The sequence below is a fragment of the Oncorhynchus clarkii genome, chromosome 19, assembly GCF_045791955.1.
Source record: "Oncorhynchus clarkii lewisi isolate Uvic-CL-2024 chromosome 19, UVic_Ocla_1.0, whole genome shotgun sequence".
NCBI lineage: Eukaryota > Metazoa > Chordata > Actinopteri > Salmoniformes > Salmonidae > Oncorhynchus > Oncorhynchus clarkii.
In genome coordinates, this window is record NC_092165.1 from 40,121,883 (window position 1) to 40,141,777 (window position 19,895).

Sequence of the window (19,895 nt, forward strand, 5' to 3'; positions counted from 1 at the left end):
CTGGCCACCCCTCAGAGCCTGGTTCCTCTAGGTTTCTTCCTAGGTTCCTGCCTTTCTAGGGAGTTTTTCCTAGCTACCGTGCTTTTACATCTGCATTGCTTACTATTTGGGATTTTAGGCTGGGTTTCTGTATATCACTTTGTGAAATCAGCTGATAAATTTTTTTTTAAATAATGTTTTACAAAGGCTTTAAATACATTTAATTGATTGATCCCCACTTTTAAATTGGCATAAAAGAAAGGAACTGAACATTGCGTGCTGATGTGACATTAAGATTAATATATAAAAAAATCTGAGAAGCATTTTGTTCTGTTGATTATCTGTCCCTTTTGAACATCCCCATCTTTCCTTTCCAAATAAGCAGTCAGCAGCAGCGTAGTCTCAGTCCCTGGCAGGGAGGATGGCGTGACTGCGTGACTCTGCACACGATAACAGCAGAGCCCTCTGAGTCATCCAGAAACAGAGGAGGAGGGGGAGGGCGAGAGAAGGGTGGCATGGATGGAGACCACATCTAACACCTTTTAAAGCACTGCCAGATCGATCCACACAAGAACAAACACACAGCAACCATCACCACACACCTCACACTTCAAAACACATTCATTTCAAACTGTTCCCACTAAGAGACACAAAATGAGTGCACAACATTCACAACACAGGCTGTTCCTGTGAGATACAGAAATACATGACCACTTCCCCCTCTAATTAGCAAAACCACTAATTACCAGACGTGTTGTAGTGGTGAAATCTGTTAGTGGTGTTGTGGAATCATAGACTGTTGGCTGTTGTAACTCAGGCCCTCCCTCCCTCACCTGCACTCTCTGCACCAGCAGGACTGACTGGGTGTCGTTCTGGTCGGCCTCCAGGATCAGGTCGGTCAGCTTGTGGATGATGACATCTAGGGGACCTTGCTCCTCCAGGGGCTGGCTCAGGTCCAGCTGGGAAGACACAGGAGAGGTCAGGGGTTAGAGGTCAACAAGGAAACATTAACAAGGAAAGCTACTGTACTACCACTATAGCCATAACCACTGTCTTTTTGTTTTGTATGTTTTTGGTAACACTCTTGCTAAACAATGTAAAATGATGCCGCAGGGGGTGTTTCCTTCCTGCAGAGATACAGAACTAACTTTGCCTCAACAGGCATAGAGTTATAGGATAGGTCTGGCTGCTGTGGTCAGTAGTGTACTGTAGGTCGATACTGGTGTTGTGTGGGGGAGTTGTGTGGGTCAGTACATATACCCAGAGGACGTACACCCAAGCACACACACACACTCTCCAGAAGAAGTGACAGGCTTTGGGGCACAACAGTCCCTCTTCTACTGGGCTACATGATGTGTCCAAATCACAATGAGCCTCTATTGTGATCTAAGCTGAATGGATCCACTGTGGTGTGAGGGAGGGAGGGGTAAATGTGTGTGGAAGAAACCGTATGTACGGGTGTGTATTCTGATTCTCTAAATCTCTGGGTTTGTGTGCTTTAGACCGTACCCTTTTCTAAGACCCTTTTGTCAGCATGTCTGAGTCCCCATTATGTTTGTATGCCTGCTTGTGTGTGTACTTCAGTAGGCTCGTCTCCAGCAGAGGGGCCATGCATTTCTAACCTGAAGAAACGGCTCACTGATAGTGAAGGGCTATTTTGATACACACAAATCAGCAAAAAACTAAAAAGTCAGACTGAGTCCAGAACTGTCTAATACAGCAAGGCTGAGCATGCTCTTCCTTTCCTATAATTAACAATAGGCATTTAGCAGACTAACAGCAATACTTGCTAAATGCAAAAATAACATGCAAATAAATAGGCCTACATGATATGGAATGACCGTTTGTTACACTTTATTAAATCTATTAGTACAGTAAAATGGATGTAAAGGCAATGGCCTTACACAGAAGGAGGATTTTCCCCCAGGTACCGGACTGGTCAAGCATTCTGCACTCGACAAGAACACTGCCAGTCTTCTATATCTGCGTGTACACAGGTAGCACATTTGTGATAAGGAGCACATTGGAAGGCATTATGAGGGCTAGATGTCTTTAAAAAGGAGCATTAGACCGTTAATACTCATTATCAGCCACTTTTTCAGTAACTGGAGATGTGTCAATAAAATAACATTTAGCTAGCAGAGCTAATTAGAGTAGCTGGTTCATCTGAGTAATTTGTGTTCAGTATGAGAGCAAAATAAAGACACCTTAAGAGCACACAGTGGATCAGTCAGACAGGACAGGTGAACAATAACGTTCAGCAAAGAGAGATGTGAACATTGAAAAGCTGCTGAACACTAGCATGGTCTGGCAGTGTAGGGAAGAGGACAGGTCTTATGCTTGGATCACACCGGCAGCGTTCCTGCGCAAAATAGTATGCAGCATCATCTGGATATGGACGCAACAAAAATTCACCTTCTGATACCATTTCTGTCAAGCTGTCTACGCATACAGTTTGACGCATACGTTCGACAAATCCAACATATGCACCACACTGAACGCACTGCAACGATGTTGCAAAGCAAATCCCATTTTATTTGTCACATGCACCGAATACAACAGGTGTAAACTTTGCAGTGAAATGCTTATTACAAGCCCTTAACCAACAATTCAATTTTAAGAAAACAGCAACAAACAAAAAAACATTAACATAAGAATAACAAATAATTAAAGTGCACCAGTAAATGACAGCGGGGCTATATTGTCAAGTTGTCAAGCACCATTGTCAAGTTAATTGAGGTAATATGTACATGTAGGTAGAGTTATTAAAGTGACTATGCATAGATAATAACAGAGTAGGGGGGGGGGGGGGGATGCAAAGAGAACAGTCTATAACTAGTGTGGCTGGAGTCTGACAATTCTTAGGGCCTTCCTCTGATACTGCCTGGTATAGAGGTCCTGTATGGCAGGAAGCTTGGCCCCTGTGATGTACTGGGCCGTATGCACTACCCTCTGTATTGCCTTGCGGTTGGAGGTCGAGCAGTTGCCATACCAGGCAGTGATGCAACCTGTCAGGATGCTCTCGATGGTGCAGCTGTAGAACCTTTTGAGGATCTGAGGACCCATGCCAAATCTTTTCAGTCTCCTGAGGGGCAATAGGTTTTGTCGTGCCCTCTTCACGACTGTCTTGGTGTTTTTGGAGCATGTTAGTTTGATGGTGGACGCCAAGGAACTTGAAACTCTCAATCTGCTCCACTACAGCCCAGTCGATGAGAATGGGGGAGTGCTCGGTCCTCCATTCCTGTAGTCCACAATAATCTCAAATGCAGAGTTTCATTGGAAATGAATGTAATTCTGGTGTACCAAAATGCAATGATGCAGTCAGTGTGATCGAAGCGTTAGTGCTGGGCAGAGCCTGTCAGTCGCAGTACAGGGCAGGCTGTTTAATCATTTTAGGAAAAGTAATGGATAGATGACTCATTAGCCTAACCTTGGTCCTGCTCTTGTAAATGCTTAGAAGACAAACCTGTACTGTACCAATCGACACACCTTTATCCAAATTTGGTTCAAGATTATGAACTAACTTTTTGTCAGTAACACTAACCAGGCAATGGTTTACTGTATATTATGTCATCATGTATGTAAAGGTGACACTCCTTTCCATTATGTTAGGGATTAACTAGAATCTCATACATACAGTAGGTCTACATTGTATTGTCTGAGAACCTTTATGCAGAGCAGGGAACAATAATCTCTGTTAATCCAGAAGTGAAATCTAGCATCATTTGGGTCAGATCCGTGATTAACTTCTGTGTTCATACGGGTTAGAAATGGAAAGATCTGGCAAAAACGAAGTATTCACCCTCGGAAACTCAGCCCCCCTCCTCCAATCGACGCACTGGAGCAGTTTAAGCACTACCTTCGCCCAAACCTGATACGTCCAAATAACCAGTGATGAAAACCCCAAAAAACGTAACTAATGCAGCTCGATATCTCATGCATCCCATTCAGTCCTTTGGTCTACACGCAGAATCTGCCCATGGGAGATTAAGGGAGGGCACACACACGCCTGGGTGTTCCTCTTATTTACAATTACATTTGAGTAATTTAGCAGACGCTCTTATCCAGAGTGACTTAAAGTTAGTGTGTTTATTTTAAGATAGCGAGGTGGAACAACCATGTTTTATAACCTTCCCCTCAAGATCTATTATCTTACATTTAACCTCCCCCCTCCTCTGTGGAGAGTCCCTGAGCGTCCTCCTCGAACTCTTGCCGTGCCCAATTCCAGTCCTTACCGGTGACTTAAGGGCTGAATAACATTGTAAAATTCCCGTGACATAAGGATATATAGTAGAGGTCGACCAATTAAATCGGAGTGGCCGATTAATTAGGGCCGATTTCAAGTTTTCATAACAATCGGAAATCGGTATTTTGGGGCGCCGATTTGCCATTTTTTAAATATTTTTTTAACACCTTTATTTAATCTTTATTTAACTAGGCAAGCCAGTTAAGAACACATTCTTATTTTCAAAGACGGCCTAGGAACCGTGGGTTAACTGCCTTGTTCCGGGGCAGAATGACAGACTTTCACCTTGTCAGCTCAGGGGATCCAATCTTGCAACCTTACAGTTAACTAGTCCAACGCGATAACGACCTGCCTCTCTTTCGTTGCATTCCACAAGGAGACTGTTACGCGAATGCAGTAAGCCAAGGTAAGTTGCTAGCTAGCATTAAATTTATCTTATAAAAAACCATCATAATCACTAGTTAACTACACATGGTTGATGATATTACTAGATATTATCTAGCGTGTCCTGCGTTGCATATAATCTGACTGAGCATACAAGTATCTGACTGAGCGGTGGTAGGCAAAAGCAGGCGCGTCAACATTCATTCAAACAGCACTTTCGTGCGTTTTGCCAGCAGCTCTTCGTTGTGCATCAAGCATTGCGCTGTTTATGACTTCAAGCCTATCAACTCCCGAGATGAGGCTTGCGTAACCGAAATGAAATGGCTAGCTAGTTAGCGCACACTAATTGTCATTTTGTTGCAGGTTCGAGCCCAGGGAGGAGCGAGGAGAGGGACGGAAGCTATACTGTTACACTGGCAATAGTAAAGTGCCTATAAGAACATCCAATAGTCAAAGGTTAATGAAATACAAATGGTATAGAGGGAAAGTCCTATAATTTCTATAATAACTACAACCTAAAACGTCTTACCTGGGAATATTAAAGACTCGTGTTAAAAGGAACCACCAGCTTTCATATGTTCTCATGTTCTGAGCAAGGAACTGAAACGTTAGCTTTCTTACATGGCACATATTTTACATGGAACATATTGCACTTTTACTTTCTTCTCCAACACTTTGTTTTTGCATTATTTAAACCAAATTGAACATGTTTCATTATTTACTTGAGGCTAAATAGATTTTATTGATGTATTATATTAAGTTAAAATAAGTGTTCATTCAGTATTGTTGTAATTGTCATTATTACAAATAAATACAATAAAAAAATCATCCGATTAATCGGCACCGGCTTTTATGGTCCTCCAATAATCGGTATCGGCGTTGAAAAATCATAAAATCGGTTAACCTCTAATATATAGGCACTGTATATACACTATACTGCAACAAACCATTAAAAAGACAGGGCACACAACACTAAAGGAGTAGTCGAAGCACAGGGACAATTTAGTCAGTACTGAGATGGAGGTAGCTAGAGAGGACACGCTGCACCACTGCTTCCAGGGCTCGCCCTCCAACCAGTCTCCTTCTCTTACTCGCCGTCTCTTTGGTATGGGTTGGAGAGCAGGCAGAGGGGATTTGGCTGTGCACCACTGAGGCGCAGTTTCTAATCTCCTAAATCCACAACAGAGAGGTCCTGTCAACAGCCTGCCCCCACCTCACACACACAGGACTTCACACCATACACCGGAAAGCAGTAGTGTAAAGTACTTAAGTAAAAGTACTACATACAGTGGGGCAAAAAAGTATTTAGTCAGCCACCAATTGTGCAAGTTCTCTCACTTAAAAAGATGAGAGAGGCCTGTAATATTCAACACAGGTACACTTCAACTATGACAGACAAAATGAGAAAAAAAAATCCAGAAAATCACATTGTAGGATTTTTAATGAATTTTATGATTTCTGGCTCTCACAGACCTGTAAGAGGATCATCTGTCCTCCACTCATTACCTGTATTAATGGCACCTGTTTGAACTTGTTATCAGTATAAAAGACACCTGTCCACAACCTCAAACAGTCACACTCCAAACTCCACTATGGCCAAGACCAAAGAGCTGTCAAAGGACACCAGAAACCAGGCTGGGAAGACTGAATCTGCAATAGGTAAGCAGCTTGGTTTGAAGAAATCAACTGTGGGAGCAATTATTAGGAAATGGAAGACATACAAGACCACTGATAATCTCCCTCGATCTGGGGCTCCACGCAAGATCAAAATGATCACAAGAATGGTGAGCAAAAATCCCAGAACCACACAGGGGGGACCTAGTGAATGACCTGCAGAGAGCTGGGACCAAAGTAACAAAGCCTACCATCAGTAACACACTAAGGCCGCCAGGGACTCAAATCCTGCAGTGCCAGATGTGTCCCCCTGCTTAAACCAGTACATGTCCAGGCCCGTCTGAAGTTTGCTAGAGAGCATTTGGATGATCCAGAAGAAGATTGGGAGAATGTCATATGGTCAGATGAAACCAAAATATAACTTTTTGGTAAAAACTCAACTCGTCGTGTTTGGAGGACAAAGAATGCTGAGTTGCATCCAAAGAACACCATACCTACTGTGAAGCACGGGGGTTGGAAACATCATGCTTTGGGGCTGTTTTTCTGCAAAGGGACCAGGACGACTGATCCGTGTAAAGGAAAGAATGAATGGGGCCATGTACAGTGCCTTGCGAAAGTATTCGGCCACCTTGAACTTTGCGTCCTTTTGCCACATTTCAGGCTTCAAACAAAGATATAAAACTGTATTTTTTTGTGAAGAATCAGCAACAAGTGGGACACAATCATGAAGTTGAACGACATTTATTGGATATTTCAAACTTTTTTAACAAATCAAAAACTGAAAAATTGGGCGTGCAAAATTATTCAGCCCCCTTAAGTTAAAATACTTTGTAGCGCCACCTTTTGCTGCGATTACAGCTGTAAGTCGCTTGGGGTATGTCTCTATCAGTTTTGCACATCGAGAGACTGAAATTTTTTCCCATTCCTCCTTGCAAAACAGCTCGAGCTCAGTGAGGTTGGATGGAGAGCATTTGTGAACAGCAGTTTTCAGTTCTTTCCACAGATTCTCGATTGGATTCAGGTCTGGACTTTGACTTGGCCATTCTAACACCTGGATATGTTTATTTTTGAACCATTCCATTGTAGATTTTGCTTTATGTTTTGGATCATTGTCTTGTTGGAAGACAAATCTCCGTTCCAGTCTCAGGTCTTTTGCAGACTCCATCAGGTTTTCTTCCAGAATGGTCCTGTATTTGGCTCCATCCATCTTCCCATCAACCATCTTCCCTGTCCCTGCTGAAGAAAAGCAGGCCCAAACCATGATGCTGCCACCACCATGTTTGACAGTGGGGATGGTGTGTTCAGCTGTGTTGCTTTTACGCCAAACATAACGTTTTGCATTGTTGCCAAAAAGTTCAATTTTGGTTTCATCTGACCAGAGCACCTTCTTCCACATGTTTGGTGTGTCTCCCAGGTGGCTTGTGGCAAACTTTAAACAACACTTTTTATGGATATCTTTAAGAAATGGCTTTCTTCTTGCCACTCTTCCATAAAGGCCAGATTTGTGCAATATACGACTGATTGTTGTCCTATGGACAGAGTCTCCCACCTCAGCTGTAGATCTCTGCAGTTCATCCAGAGTGATCATGGGCCTCTTGGCTGCATCTCTGATCAGTCTTCTCCTTGTATGAGCTGAAAGTTTAGAGGGACGGCCAGGTCTTGGTAGATTTGCAGTGGTCTGATACTCCTTCCATTTCAATATTAATCGCTTGCACAGTGCTCCTTGGGATGTTTAAAGCTTGGGAAATCTTTTTGTATGCAAATCCGGCTTTAAACTTCTTCACAACAGTATCTCGGACCTGCCTGGTGTGTTCCTTGTTCTTCATGATGCTCTCTGCGCTTTTAGCGAATCTCTGAGACTATCACAGTGCAGGTGCATTTATACGGAGACTTGATTACACACAGGTGGATTGTATTTTTCATCATTAGTCATTTAGGTCAACATTGGATCATTCAGAGATCCTCACTGAACTTCTGGAGAGAGTTGGCTGCACTGAAAGTAAAGGGGCTGAATAATTTTGCACGCCCAATTTCAGTTTTTGATTTGTTAAAAAAGTTTGAAATATCCAATAAATGTCGTTCCACTTCATGATTGTGTCCCACTTGTTATTGATTCTTCACAAAAAAATACAGTTTTATATCTTTATCCTTGAAGCCTGAAATGTGGCAAAAGGTTGCAAAGTTCAAGGGGGCCGAATACTTTCGCAAGGCACTGTATCGTGAGATTTTGAGTGAAAACCTCCATCAGCAAGGGCATTGAAGATGAAACGTGGGTCTTTCAGCATGACAATGATCCCAAACACACCGCCCGGGCAACGAAGGAGTGGCTTCGTAAGAAGCATTTCAAGGTCCTGGAGTGGCCTAGCCAGTCTCCAGATCTCAACACCATAGAAAATCTTTGGAGGGAGTTGAAAGTCCGTGTTGCCCAGCAACAGCCCCAAAACATCACTGCTCTAGAGGAGATCTGCATGGAGGAATGGTCCAAAATACCAGCAACAGTGTGTGAAAACCTTGTAAAGACTTACAGAAAACATTTGACCTCTGTCATGGTCAACAAAGGGTATATAACAAAGTATTGAGATAAACTTTTGTTATTGAACAAATACTTACCATAATTTGCAAATAAATTCATTAAAAATCCTACAATGTGATTTTCAGAATTTTTTCCCCCTCAATTTGTCTGTCATAGTTGAAGTGTACCTATGATGAAAATTATAGGCCTCTCATCTTAAGTGGGAGAACTTGCACAATTGGTGGCTGACTAAATACTTTTTTTGCCCCACTGTATGTCATTTTTAGGGGTCTGTACTTTACCATTTATATTTCTGCAAACTTTTACTTCACTAGATTCCTAAAGAAAATAACGTGCTTTTTACTCCATACATTTTCCCTGACACCCAAAAGTACTCACCACATTGACAGGAAAATGGTCCAATTCACACACTTATCAAGAGAACATCCCTGGTCATCCCTACTGCCTTTGATCTGGCAGACTCACTAAACACACATGCTTCGTTTGTAAATTATGTCTGAGTGTTGGAGTGTTACCCTGGCGATCCGTCAATAAAAAATAAAAATAAAGTGTGCCATCTGGTTTGCTTAATATACATTTAAAATGGGTTATACTTTTGATACTTAAGTAAATTTTAGCAATTCCATTTACTTTTGATGGTCCATTTAAAACCAAATACTTTTAGACTTTGTCAAGTAGTATTTTACTGGGTGACTTTCACTTGAGTCATTTTCTGTGAAGGCATCTTTACCTTTACTCAAATATGACAATTGAGTACTTTTTCCACCACTGCCGGAAAGAACAGGTCTGTCCCATGCAGCTACTCACGTCATGGCTGTAGCATGATCTTGCTCCAGAGTAACCACAGAACTCAGTGCGAAGCCATTGATGTCATGCTAAACACTAAAATCAGAAAATGGCATCTGACGTCTTTTGGAGCCCCCCAGGGACAGGAGTACAGGCCATGCCTGTGACAGACATCACAGAAAATACCCACAATAGAGAACCGTTCAAGGGCAGAATGTTGAGCTTTCATGAGATTAAGGGAGATTAAGGGAGCTACGTAGCGCCAGGCTCCTGAATCTCCCTGGAGTACATAGGGCAGTGTCCTTCTCCCTCCTCACTGGGAGTGTGGAGGCACCCCACCAGGCTATCCACACTGCTTCGAGTCCACTACTCATTTCTCTTCACTGTAAGTTTGAGATCACTGAGAAGTAGAGAGGATATGATCTCCATGGCGAAGATGACAGCTGCTGAGCCTATGCTCTAGTGACTCTGAAAGCCTGGGAGAGAAAGAATGGAGGACGCTACTGCTGAGCTACTCTCATCTGAGGCTTCATTACTGAAGGCCTGCTGCTCCCAGCCTCCTCTCACGCCAATTCCATCATACCAACTCCAGATGGCTGGGGTGATACCATGCTCTAGAGATCCGATAGATGAGCATCTCTGTCAGAGATATAGATAACATCCAGGAAAAAAAACTAAAATTTTAGCACTCCCAAGATCATGCTACAGAGGGCTAGGACTGGGGGGAGGAACACAGAGTGATCTTCCCTGAAGTGATGTAATACTTAATGTTCTGTGCTCATACAATATTGACGAGAGCTGCAGACTTACTCATTATGCATTCTTTATCTTGGCTTTGAGGTAGAGTCATTTACAAAATAAAAATAAAGGTATTTTTTTTTTTTACATGAAAATGCATTATGAAATAATGACATTAAAATGTGTTAATGAAAATGCCAGCCTAAAATAGTGAACGTTCAAAATATTCCTTTGTCTGTCGGGTCCACATATATATATATATATATATATATATATATATATATTTCAGTTGTGTGTATTACTTGCTTTTATTTAATTACTTCATCAAATAAAGAATTTGAGGCAGTAAGAGCCAGGCAGCAAATCATCTAACATTCTCTGTTCTCCCCATACGGAACGGTCTTTAGTCATACTATTTAGCTAGAATAGCCTGCCTACGTCCAGTGCATTCGGAAAGTATTTAGACCCTTTGACTTTTTCCACATTACACCCTTATTCTAAAAATGGATTAATAAATAAAAAAAATCCTCCCCAATCCTCCCCACAAACAAGTTGACATTTTTGCAAATTTATTCAGTACCAGTCAAAAGTTGACAAATACTCATTCCAGGGGTCTCTTTATTTATTTTTAAATTATTTTCTACATTGCAGAATAATAGTGAATACATCAAAACATGTGGAATCATGGTAAACAAACAAGGGAAAACAATCCATTGTAGAATAAGGCTGTAACGTAACAAAATTTGGAAAAAGGGGTCCAAATACACTGTCAGACAGAGCTGCAGCAATCAATTTACTAGTTCTTTAAAGATAATGCATACTTTCACAAACTGTCACTCGCGCTCGTCATTGGGTTGTCTGCATTCCTCTATCATGCAGTGGCCTATGTTGTCTGTGTGTATTTAACCTAACATAGGCGTAAAACTCTTAATTACCATGTTTCGTCGATAAACTATACAGAACAAAAATATGAAAACACAACTTACAACTATTTCAAAAATGTAACCGAGTTACAGTTCATAAGGAAATGTAAAGAAAATCGTGAGGCCCTAATCTATGGATTTCACATGACTGGGCAGTGGTGCAGCCATGGTGGACATAGGCCCACCCACTGGGGAGCCAGGCCCAGCCAGTTAGAATGATTTATCCCCACAGACCATCCTGCAGGTGAAGAAGCCGGATGTGGAGGTCCTGGGCTGGCATGGTAACACGTGATCTGCGCTTGGGTCCAGTTGGACATACCGTCCAGAGAAATTAACATTAAATTCTCTGGCAACAGCTTTGGTGGACATTCCGGCAGTCACCATTCCAATTGCACACTCCCTCAAAACTTGAGACATTTGTAACATTGTGTTGTGTCAAAACTGTACATTTTAAAGTGGCCTTTTGTCTATAGCACAAGGTTCACCTGTGTAATGATCGTGCTATTTAATCAGCTTCATGATGCGCCACACCTGTCAGGTGGATGGATTGTAATGGCAAAGGAGAAATGCTCACTAACAGGGATGTAACCAAATTTGAGAGAAATAACCTTTTTATGCATATGGAACATCTGATGTTTTATTTCAGCTCATGACACCAACACTTTACATTTTTGTTCAGTGTAGGTAGAATATCTACTTAATGAAAACTACAACTCCCTTCAGCTCGGCATCCGATTAAGTCAGGCCCCCGCACCTCTGATTCAGAGGGGTTGGGTTAAATGCGAAAGACACATTTCAGTGGAATACATTGTTGGACAACTAGGTATCCCCCTTTCCCATATAGTTCTGGACTTACTTGCTCGTGAATTATTTGATTTCTCGCTAGAGAAACGGCACGTTGGGCTCACAAAAAAAGCAGAAGTAAATGGAATGCAAGTAATTGAACAGACGTTGGTCAATCAGTTGTTTAATAACCTACCCCCCCCACCCACACACCATTTTTAATAAATTGTTTAAGTTGTTCAGCACTAGTAAACACCCAATGGGTGGGCTGAAGATACAATATAAATCATTAAAATCCCACTGACTGAGTATTCCAAATAACCCCACAGTTATTGTTCAATCACTGCAATAGGTATCAAACTGGTTGAGTCAAGTAGGCAGTCACTTAATCGCCTCAGTCAGGAGTCCCTGAATTAAGCTGCAAAATGAAATCCAAAAGATCACCCCCACTAGGATGTTGGATTCCTATGGCTAGTAGCTACTCCCAATGGACTAGAAGAGCAGTCAGCTACGTAATGCTTCTTGGAGTGAGTATTATCAATCTCAATGGGCTTCAATTAAAAAAAAAGATCTGTGGGAGAGATACAGTAGCAACCAGGAAATGAACTTGAAATTCCCTAGCACTCAGCGCATGATACATTTAATTATATTTTTCCTGGACAGCAATGGCCATTTTCCTTGATCAGTTCTGGCAGAGAACATTGGTGTCCCAAGTCTAGTGGGTTTGATCAGCTCTGAATAATAAGGACAGACTAATGTATGGATCTCTAGGAGACGGCCGCTCGCTCATAAGCTCAGGGCAAACGTGTCAATATTGATGAGGTTGTGGAAATCGCTTAGAGGAGGATCAGCATGAATGGTGGGAGTACCACAACAGGGAGTGTGTAAGGACAGATTGTGGATACATGAAAAGGATGAAGATTGAGGCGGAACAAAAGGTTCCTCTGACTCTTCCCTCTCTCCCCCCCAGACAGGCTAAAGTTTTTCCCACACTAGAAATATGAAATGAGCTCCCTTAGGGCCGACCGATTTAGGTCTGTTCACAGAGCATGATGTCACAACTGCTGCCATGCTCTATAGTGCTACATCTGTCATTGACATTAGTAAACTTCGATTTTCAAGAGGGACATTAATGTTACTTTATTGCAAGCTCTGCTCCAGTAAATGAGTGATAGGGATTAATGGGCCTAAGGAGGAAACGGTCCATCATGGCCCCAGAAAGGTTCTTAGCAAAAAGACTCATTCCCTTTGCTTAAAATACAACAACGTTCTACGGCCATTTTTTGTCCGCATTTAAAATCAGTGAGGTAAGTCCCATGAATTAGGTATTAACAGAAAATAAAACAATTACCCAGACTACATCAAAGTGAACCAAAAAGCCCTGTTCAAAGGAAAGTAAATTTCCCAAATGTTTATGCAAGGAATGATCGAGTTTAGAACATGATTATTTTGGTTGCCATTATTGACCTTGTTTACCACCAGATAGAGACCTGGACGTTATCAACAGGATCAGCTTGAAGACTACAAGGACATAAGTGAAGGCTGCGAGCCTGAAGCTTATCTGGAACAGGAGGTGTGTGGTGGAGTGGGTTTTAACCTTGATCAGACAACAGCCTCAGAGATTCACCACACATTCAGACCGACATAGTAAAAGAGTTCTCCTTGTACAGTCACACACACCCCTCCAAATAGTGTAGAAGACAACATCCCAATCAAAACATATAGGCATATCACGACCAGACTGGCTCGCTATTGTGACTGATTCCTCTGGGAAGCACACAGACCTGTAAGAGAACATTGTCATGTTTCACTGGCTCAGGCTAGTGTGTCACATTTCATTTGAAAGGGTTAATTGCATCGAACTGTCCCTAAAATGTTTGCAAATATCAGGATCAGAAGTCAGTATTAAACAGCACATAAAACAGGGGATTTAGCTAAATTTATGTGAAATGTGTTCTTTATCCTGTAAACAATGTGAAAAGACTGTTTGGGAACCTCTATGACCCTCTGTGCCCCACTCGCTCTGCCTCCCAACAGAGCATCTCAGTCCCTCCTTATAATAGGGGGTGACAGCTTTATACATGTACAACGTAACAACGCCAGAGCATGTCAATGGATACCATCGTCTCCCATGCGAGGAGGTCGTGCCACAAGAAAACCTGACTGGCACAGCCCTCACCTTCCAGGCAGCCCACAGACTAAAATTGTGCTCTCCCAATTGGCATTGACAGCACAGCTAAAAGTCTGAGCATGGGAGAGGCCAGAGATAGCCCTGGTGGTTGTAGACCTGTGTGTGTGGAGGAGAGGGGTGGGGGTTCCACAGGGTCTGGGCTGTAAGGAACTGCTGGCCTTTTGGGAGAGATGAGAGCGCTCTGAGAAACAAAGCACTGTTTACTTTGGGACCATTCCCTGTATGTCTTTCTGTCTGGGTGTGCTGGAGATATCTCCAGAAAAAAAAAGGAGAAAGATCATAAGACTACATAGAAAGAGTGAAATACACCACAAAAACGAGAGGCAGGGAAATGAATGGCTCTCGATTTCCTCAATTTTTCAGTTAACAAACAGATTGCAGAGAGCTATTCAGAGCCCTGGGACACAGTCACTCATACTACGCAACCTGCACATGACAAACGGTCACTAGTGTTTCAATGAAAGACAAAAGATAACATCTTCCCGGATGTGAACACACATTTGGTTGTTGAAATGACCTGAGAAGTAATGCCCCAAGCAGGAAGCCCATTATTGGTGGTGCTCATGTTACTCTTGCCTCCTCACAGACATACAGAACAGGGGCCTGGGGAGCATCTACATGAGGCATCTATGAGGAGACGGTGGAAACATGCACACTGTTTCCACCACCGGCCGTTTACAGTAGAATATCTGGGAAATATCTGGGAGTAGGGAGACATGAAGGGCTGTGTCATATCCTAAAGAAGCCGAAACGTCCACACTGACAGGCCAGGCTACTGGATGGATGAGTGGACGAAGGGGATGGGGCTAACGGTGCTCATCAATCATTCTTCCTCCAGTATTCTCCCCATCCACCCGTGATATGAACCATGCACGCTCTGCCTCAATGTACAAACCCAGGTAACATGTACAAATTCTCTGGATTTCAGCAGCTTTAGACAGGTGTTGCTCAATACAATATTCAATTTTAAAGCATGGACATAGTGGGCACAAACACCAGATCTCGGTTAGGCAACAGGAACAAACTAGAATCAAACAGTGTGTTCAAACATATATCAAAGTTCATAGGGATTAGAAGTAGGGATAGGCTATTCATCTGCATTCTTTTCTGGATAACTGCTAAACTTTTCAAGTGTGTTGAAACCAATGATGCATGTTCTTTGCAACCCATGACAACATCTGAAGAACTGCAGGAAATAATCTTCAGACCTGCAAAATTCTCTCCACCAACAACAGGGGTATGAACAGTGCTTGTGGGAGCAGGATATTCCCCAATTAATCTTTTAATCTCAATTTAAAAAAAGGCAATTGAGTAATTGGGTAATTGAGTTAATGTCTTATTGAACTTACCTGGACCACTTCTATTCCTCTTTTCCTGAAAGGCAGATAAGAAAAAAAACAAATCAGAATGTGTACAATCATTCATTATTGTAATATCCTGAAAATGTAGAGGTTGGGGGAAGAGACACAGCAATGCCTTAACTCCAACAGATTACCCTAACAAATCTGCAGACATTAAAACAAAATTGACTACAATTCTCCAGTGTATTTTCAAGCTCTCTGTAGTGGTGAACCAAAATGGCTACCAATCATAAGGGGAATCTCACACCATTACAAATGTTATGGCTGTTTTGAAGGGCAGCGAGATGGTTGGCAAAGAAACCAAGATAGCGCATGCACCTCACCACTTCAATGGTCCGGAGTCTGTCTCGCATAAAACATTGACAGTGATATACTTAAGTGCCAGACTTCAGCATCAGTGTTTAAATTCAGAACACACAAATCTTATGAAATTCTGGGAATGGAAACCAGTGGCATAACACTCAAGAATAGAATGTGAATTTGTTCTAGGAATTCATAAATAAATGGCCATTAAGTCTAAATTAAATCATCTCTGAATGCTTAGTCTGGGAGTCCAGGGCCAGGGAATGCCTTTACTTTTCAAAGACACAGCGATGGAGCTTTCGGTAAAAATAAATAAATAAAAAAAATATATATATAAAAAAGGAAGGGTTGCTTGGCAACGCACCAACCTACAAGAGCGAAGTCCTTAGTAGCGTTTGTGTAAGAGACATCCAGCTGCTCTAACGTAATAAACCACAATGCTGTCCGACGACCACTGAAGGACTTGACAGTCTTTCATATCCACCCCAGTCTGCCCAAACAAACAGAAGTAGTATAAAGGCCGTTCACACTGCAACTTAGCTCAGGGTTAAGAGTGTCCTTAGCCCGGGGCTAAGGGAGAGCTTAGCCCGGGGCTAAGCGAGTGTTCATACTTGCACATTCTAAAGTCAGCTAGCACCAACCTTAGCCCAGGGCTAGCTGGCCCTGCACCAGAGCAGGGTTCACACAGACTTTGGGGTTAGCCCCAGAAACAGTGCCAAAATATTACGTGTGAAACGGGGTCAAGAGCAATGCGTAGACTGCCCAATCGCAAGTGGCACATTCACTTAACTGACATATGAAAATAATGCGCATAAAAAGCATAAGTAATTTCAAACTATTTAATCCAAAAACATTGGTTGCTAGGCCAAACAAAAATGGTTGCAATGCAGGCGGGCTAAAGTCTTCACTTAGCCAAGTAAAGCTACTAACTCCACAGCTGGAATGGTAGAAAACTCGATCTCTCTGTTTTCATAGATTTCTATTGACATTTAATTGCATATATCCATGACAGTAATTGTGTTGCATTAATTCCCCTGAATCAGAAAAGTTGAGGTCTCATTCGTTCACAGCATTCGCGTGATAGAATTTCAAAAGTGAAACATTGTTTACGAGGATGCCGACAGGAAAACAGCAAGGTTTATACAAACCATGACTGTTGGAAGTCAAATGCTAGGCTAGAAGCAACATTTAATAGTGTGTTAATAAATGTCTTGCTTATAACATTGGTTGCATGTCAGATATAGAATGTTGGTCGCATGTTGTGTTTGTCCATTGTCCCAGGGCTTTGGAATACAAGTGTGAATCTTTAGCCCAGGGCTAAAGCTAAGTCTAGGGCCAGCCTAGCCTGGAGCTAAGACAGCCTGGAGCTAAGACAGCCTGGAGCTAAGACAAAAGCAGTATGAAATGACCTTAAGTGGCTGAGTTCAAGTTTGAGTGTTTTCCGTACTATAAAAACACAGTGATCAAAACAAATGTTAGAGGTCATCAAGTAGTGACGACATGCAGGTCCTACTCATCTGAACATACAGACAAATATGGATGGAGGACGGAATGAACACTAAGCTAGGGTATGTGGAAAAACAGTGAACTTTCAGTGGGCACCATGTCAGAATGCTTGAGGGTATTTTTGTTTCAATAGAAGCTGTTCAAGCTTCTTAGAAATCTGTCAAGGCAGTGAGAGGGATGGGACATGTAGAAACCTGCTGGTTCTATGGGAGCGGTTGTCTAGATCAGATATTTCCTCATTATGAAAGCATGAGGTCCAAACGCAAACACGGAAGAGAGATGGCATCTTCCACAGAGCTGTAGATTTTAATGGTGATTAGCGGCCTCAATGAGACCGGGCTTTCTGATGACTAAACATAATTACATGCTTAGTTAGACACAGAAGGAGATGACAATTGTCACAAGATTAGGTATTCTCGGAGTAAGGCATAAACATTTATTATATGAGTAAAACATTTTACTGAGCCGGCAATTCATAACGTTTGAATTCTGCTTTCTTACCAATGCATGTTGCATTTGGATCAGTTTGGACTCCCAGACTGATGCACTCATCTTAAACATTTGAACCAGGGACCAATGCCTATGGGTGAATTGTTACATCCCTAGTGACCACATATTGCAATCAGAAAGGAAGTCCTACAATAGTGGACACATTTTCTCTTTGTGAAACTGAAATGATACTTCAGACTATTGACAGCAATATAACCTACAGCTAGAAATCATGGTGTGTGTGTGTGTGTTAGGCCAATGGCACCATGCACACAGGCACACTCCAAACAAACCTTTGACCTTAGTGCAGTAAAATAGGTGACAAGTGGAGTACATGTTACAGCAAGGAATAACCTGCTACTTAGTACTAGGCGAAATGACACCCCCTTCAAAAAGGGATGGGCACGGTTATTCCAATAGCTAAACGCACGTTAGCATTTGATTACCTCGGAGAGCATTCATAGTAAAATAACATTTAAGGTTTAGTCAAAAATGTAATAAAATGATCTATGCAACATAGCCTACAAGTATAGACCATTACATTTGAAACGTTAAACAGTTTAAATGACAGTGCCCCCCATTTAAAAAAATAAATAAATAATCCGTTTCACGTGTAGCTTCTTAATGTGACTATAGTCCATGTGTAGCAAGTGAGGTGGGAGATTTCTAAATCAATGCAAAATGTAATTAAAATGACAGAATTACATTGGCTAAATGATCAACCAACAGGTAGGTAGGTGGTGGTTGTTTCATATGAATGGAGATGTAGACATTGGACAGAGAGCGCAGCAAAATAGCCTCAATTAGCCTTGCTACTTTAGCTAGCTAGTTAGTTGGCTGGCTACTGTAGCTAGCTTCTTTACAACAATTTGATGCAGTCAAGACCGGCACTACCAGATGGTAACTTATGGCTGCAACAAGTTTGTCTAACTTGCAAGTCAGTTTGGCTACTTTCTATCCCCATCTCCTTGCCAGAGACTGAGACAGAGCATCGCACCGGCTTTTTTAAAAACAAGATTTAAACCATCTTAAAATAAAAAATAAAAAGATACTATATGAATACTTAAAATCATTTAAAAATGCCCATCCCTATTCCTTAATTATATTTTCCAAGAGTAGGCAAAACACAGAAGATTTGATTGTTCAAACCCATCACTAACCACCCTATAACCTACATACTACACGCCGAGCCATCCTCCAGAGGGAGTCATTTGGTTGGAGGGTTATGAAGAGATTTAAAATATTTGGAGGATTACATTGTCATAATCTGTGCTGGCTCAATCAGGTTTCTTTGAGTCAACAGCTCCCTTGGCAAGGTGAAAATCACTCACCACTGCCATCAGCAGAGAGAATCCACTCTGAAAAAATATCCTACCTAACACACAGACCTGCCCTAGTTGAATGGTTTTTGGTCATTTCACATTGTCTGCCCTTTAAGTGTTTTCACACGGGCTGAGTGTGACACTCCTAAAACACAGGCAACAGAGAGAAAGGACTGATTAAAGCCAGTTTGCCTGAGTGTTGTGGGTCCCATCCCTGCTTGTTGATACCAAATACAGCACTATTTAGCCATCAGCAGGCAGGGTTTACAGTCAGTTCTGCTGAGGAAATCCAATGCAATCCCTGCCCCACTTTACATCGCCTTATATAACCATTCACTCTGCTGGAGACTGATACAGCAAGGCACAATGTAAGGTAAGAGATACCATCTCCCTCTACTCGAGAGTCAAGCACATTGCACATACACCTACTAGGTGCTTTAGTAAAGCCTCTTTTCCAAATTCCAGTTGCTCAGGTTTCACAAACCTAACACACCCATGTTATAAGAGAGGCACCTGGAGCCACAAACCGCACCCACATACCCCCCATCTTACACACACACACACGTATGTGTGGTAGTAGAGTAGTGGCCTGAAGGCACACAGTTAATGTGTTGTGAAATCGGTTGTGAATGTATTGCAATGTTGTTGTTTTTTAAATGTTTTAACTGCCTTAATTGTGCTGGACCCCAGGAAGAGTAGCTGCTGCCTTGGCAGTGGCTATTGGGGATCCATAATAA

General features: G+C 42.0%; 1 protein-coding gene across 3 annotated transcripts in view; it reads right to left on the reverse strand.

Moving 5' to 3' along the window:
• LOC139375182 (inositol-tetrakisphosphate 1-kinase-like) overlaps nt 1-19,895 on the reverse strand; it is a 43,785-nt gene that overhangs the window by 19,591 nt on the left and 4,299 nt on the right. For all 3 annotated transcript variants that reach the window (XM_071116735.1, XM_071116736.1, XM_071116737.1), the window contains exons 3-4: nt 15,527-15,551; nt 813-938 (exon numbers count right to left, since the gene is read on the reverse strand). In XM_071116735.1, coding sequence (XP_070972836.1) covers nt 813-938; nt 15,527-15,551 — 151 coding nt within the window. The remainder of the gene's footprint in view (nt 1-812; nt 939-15,526; nt 15,552-19,895) is intronic.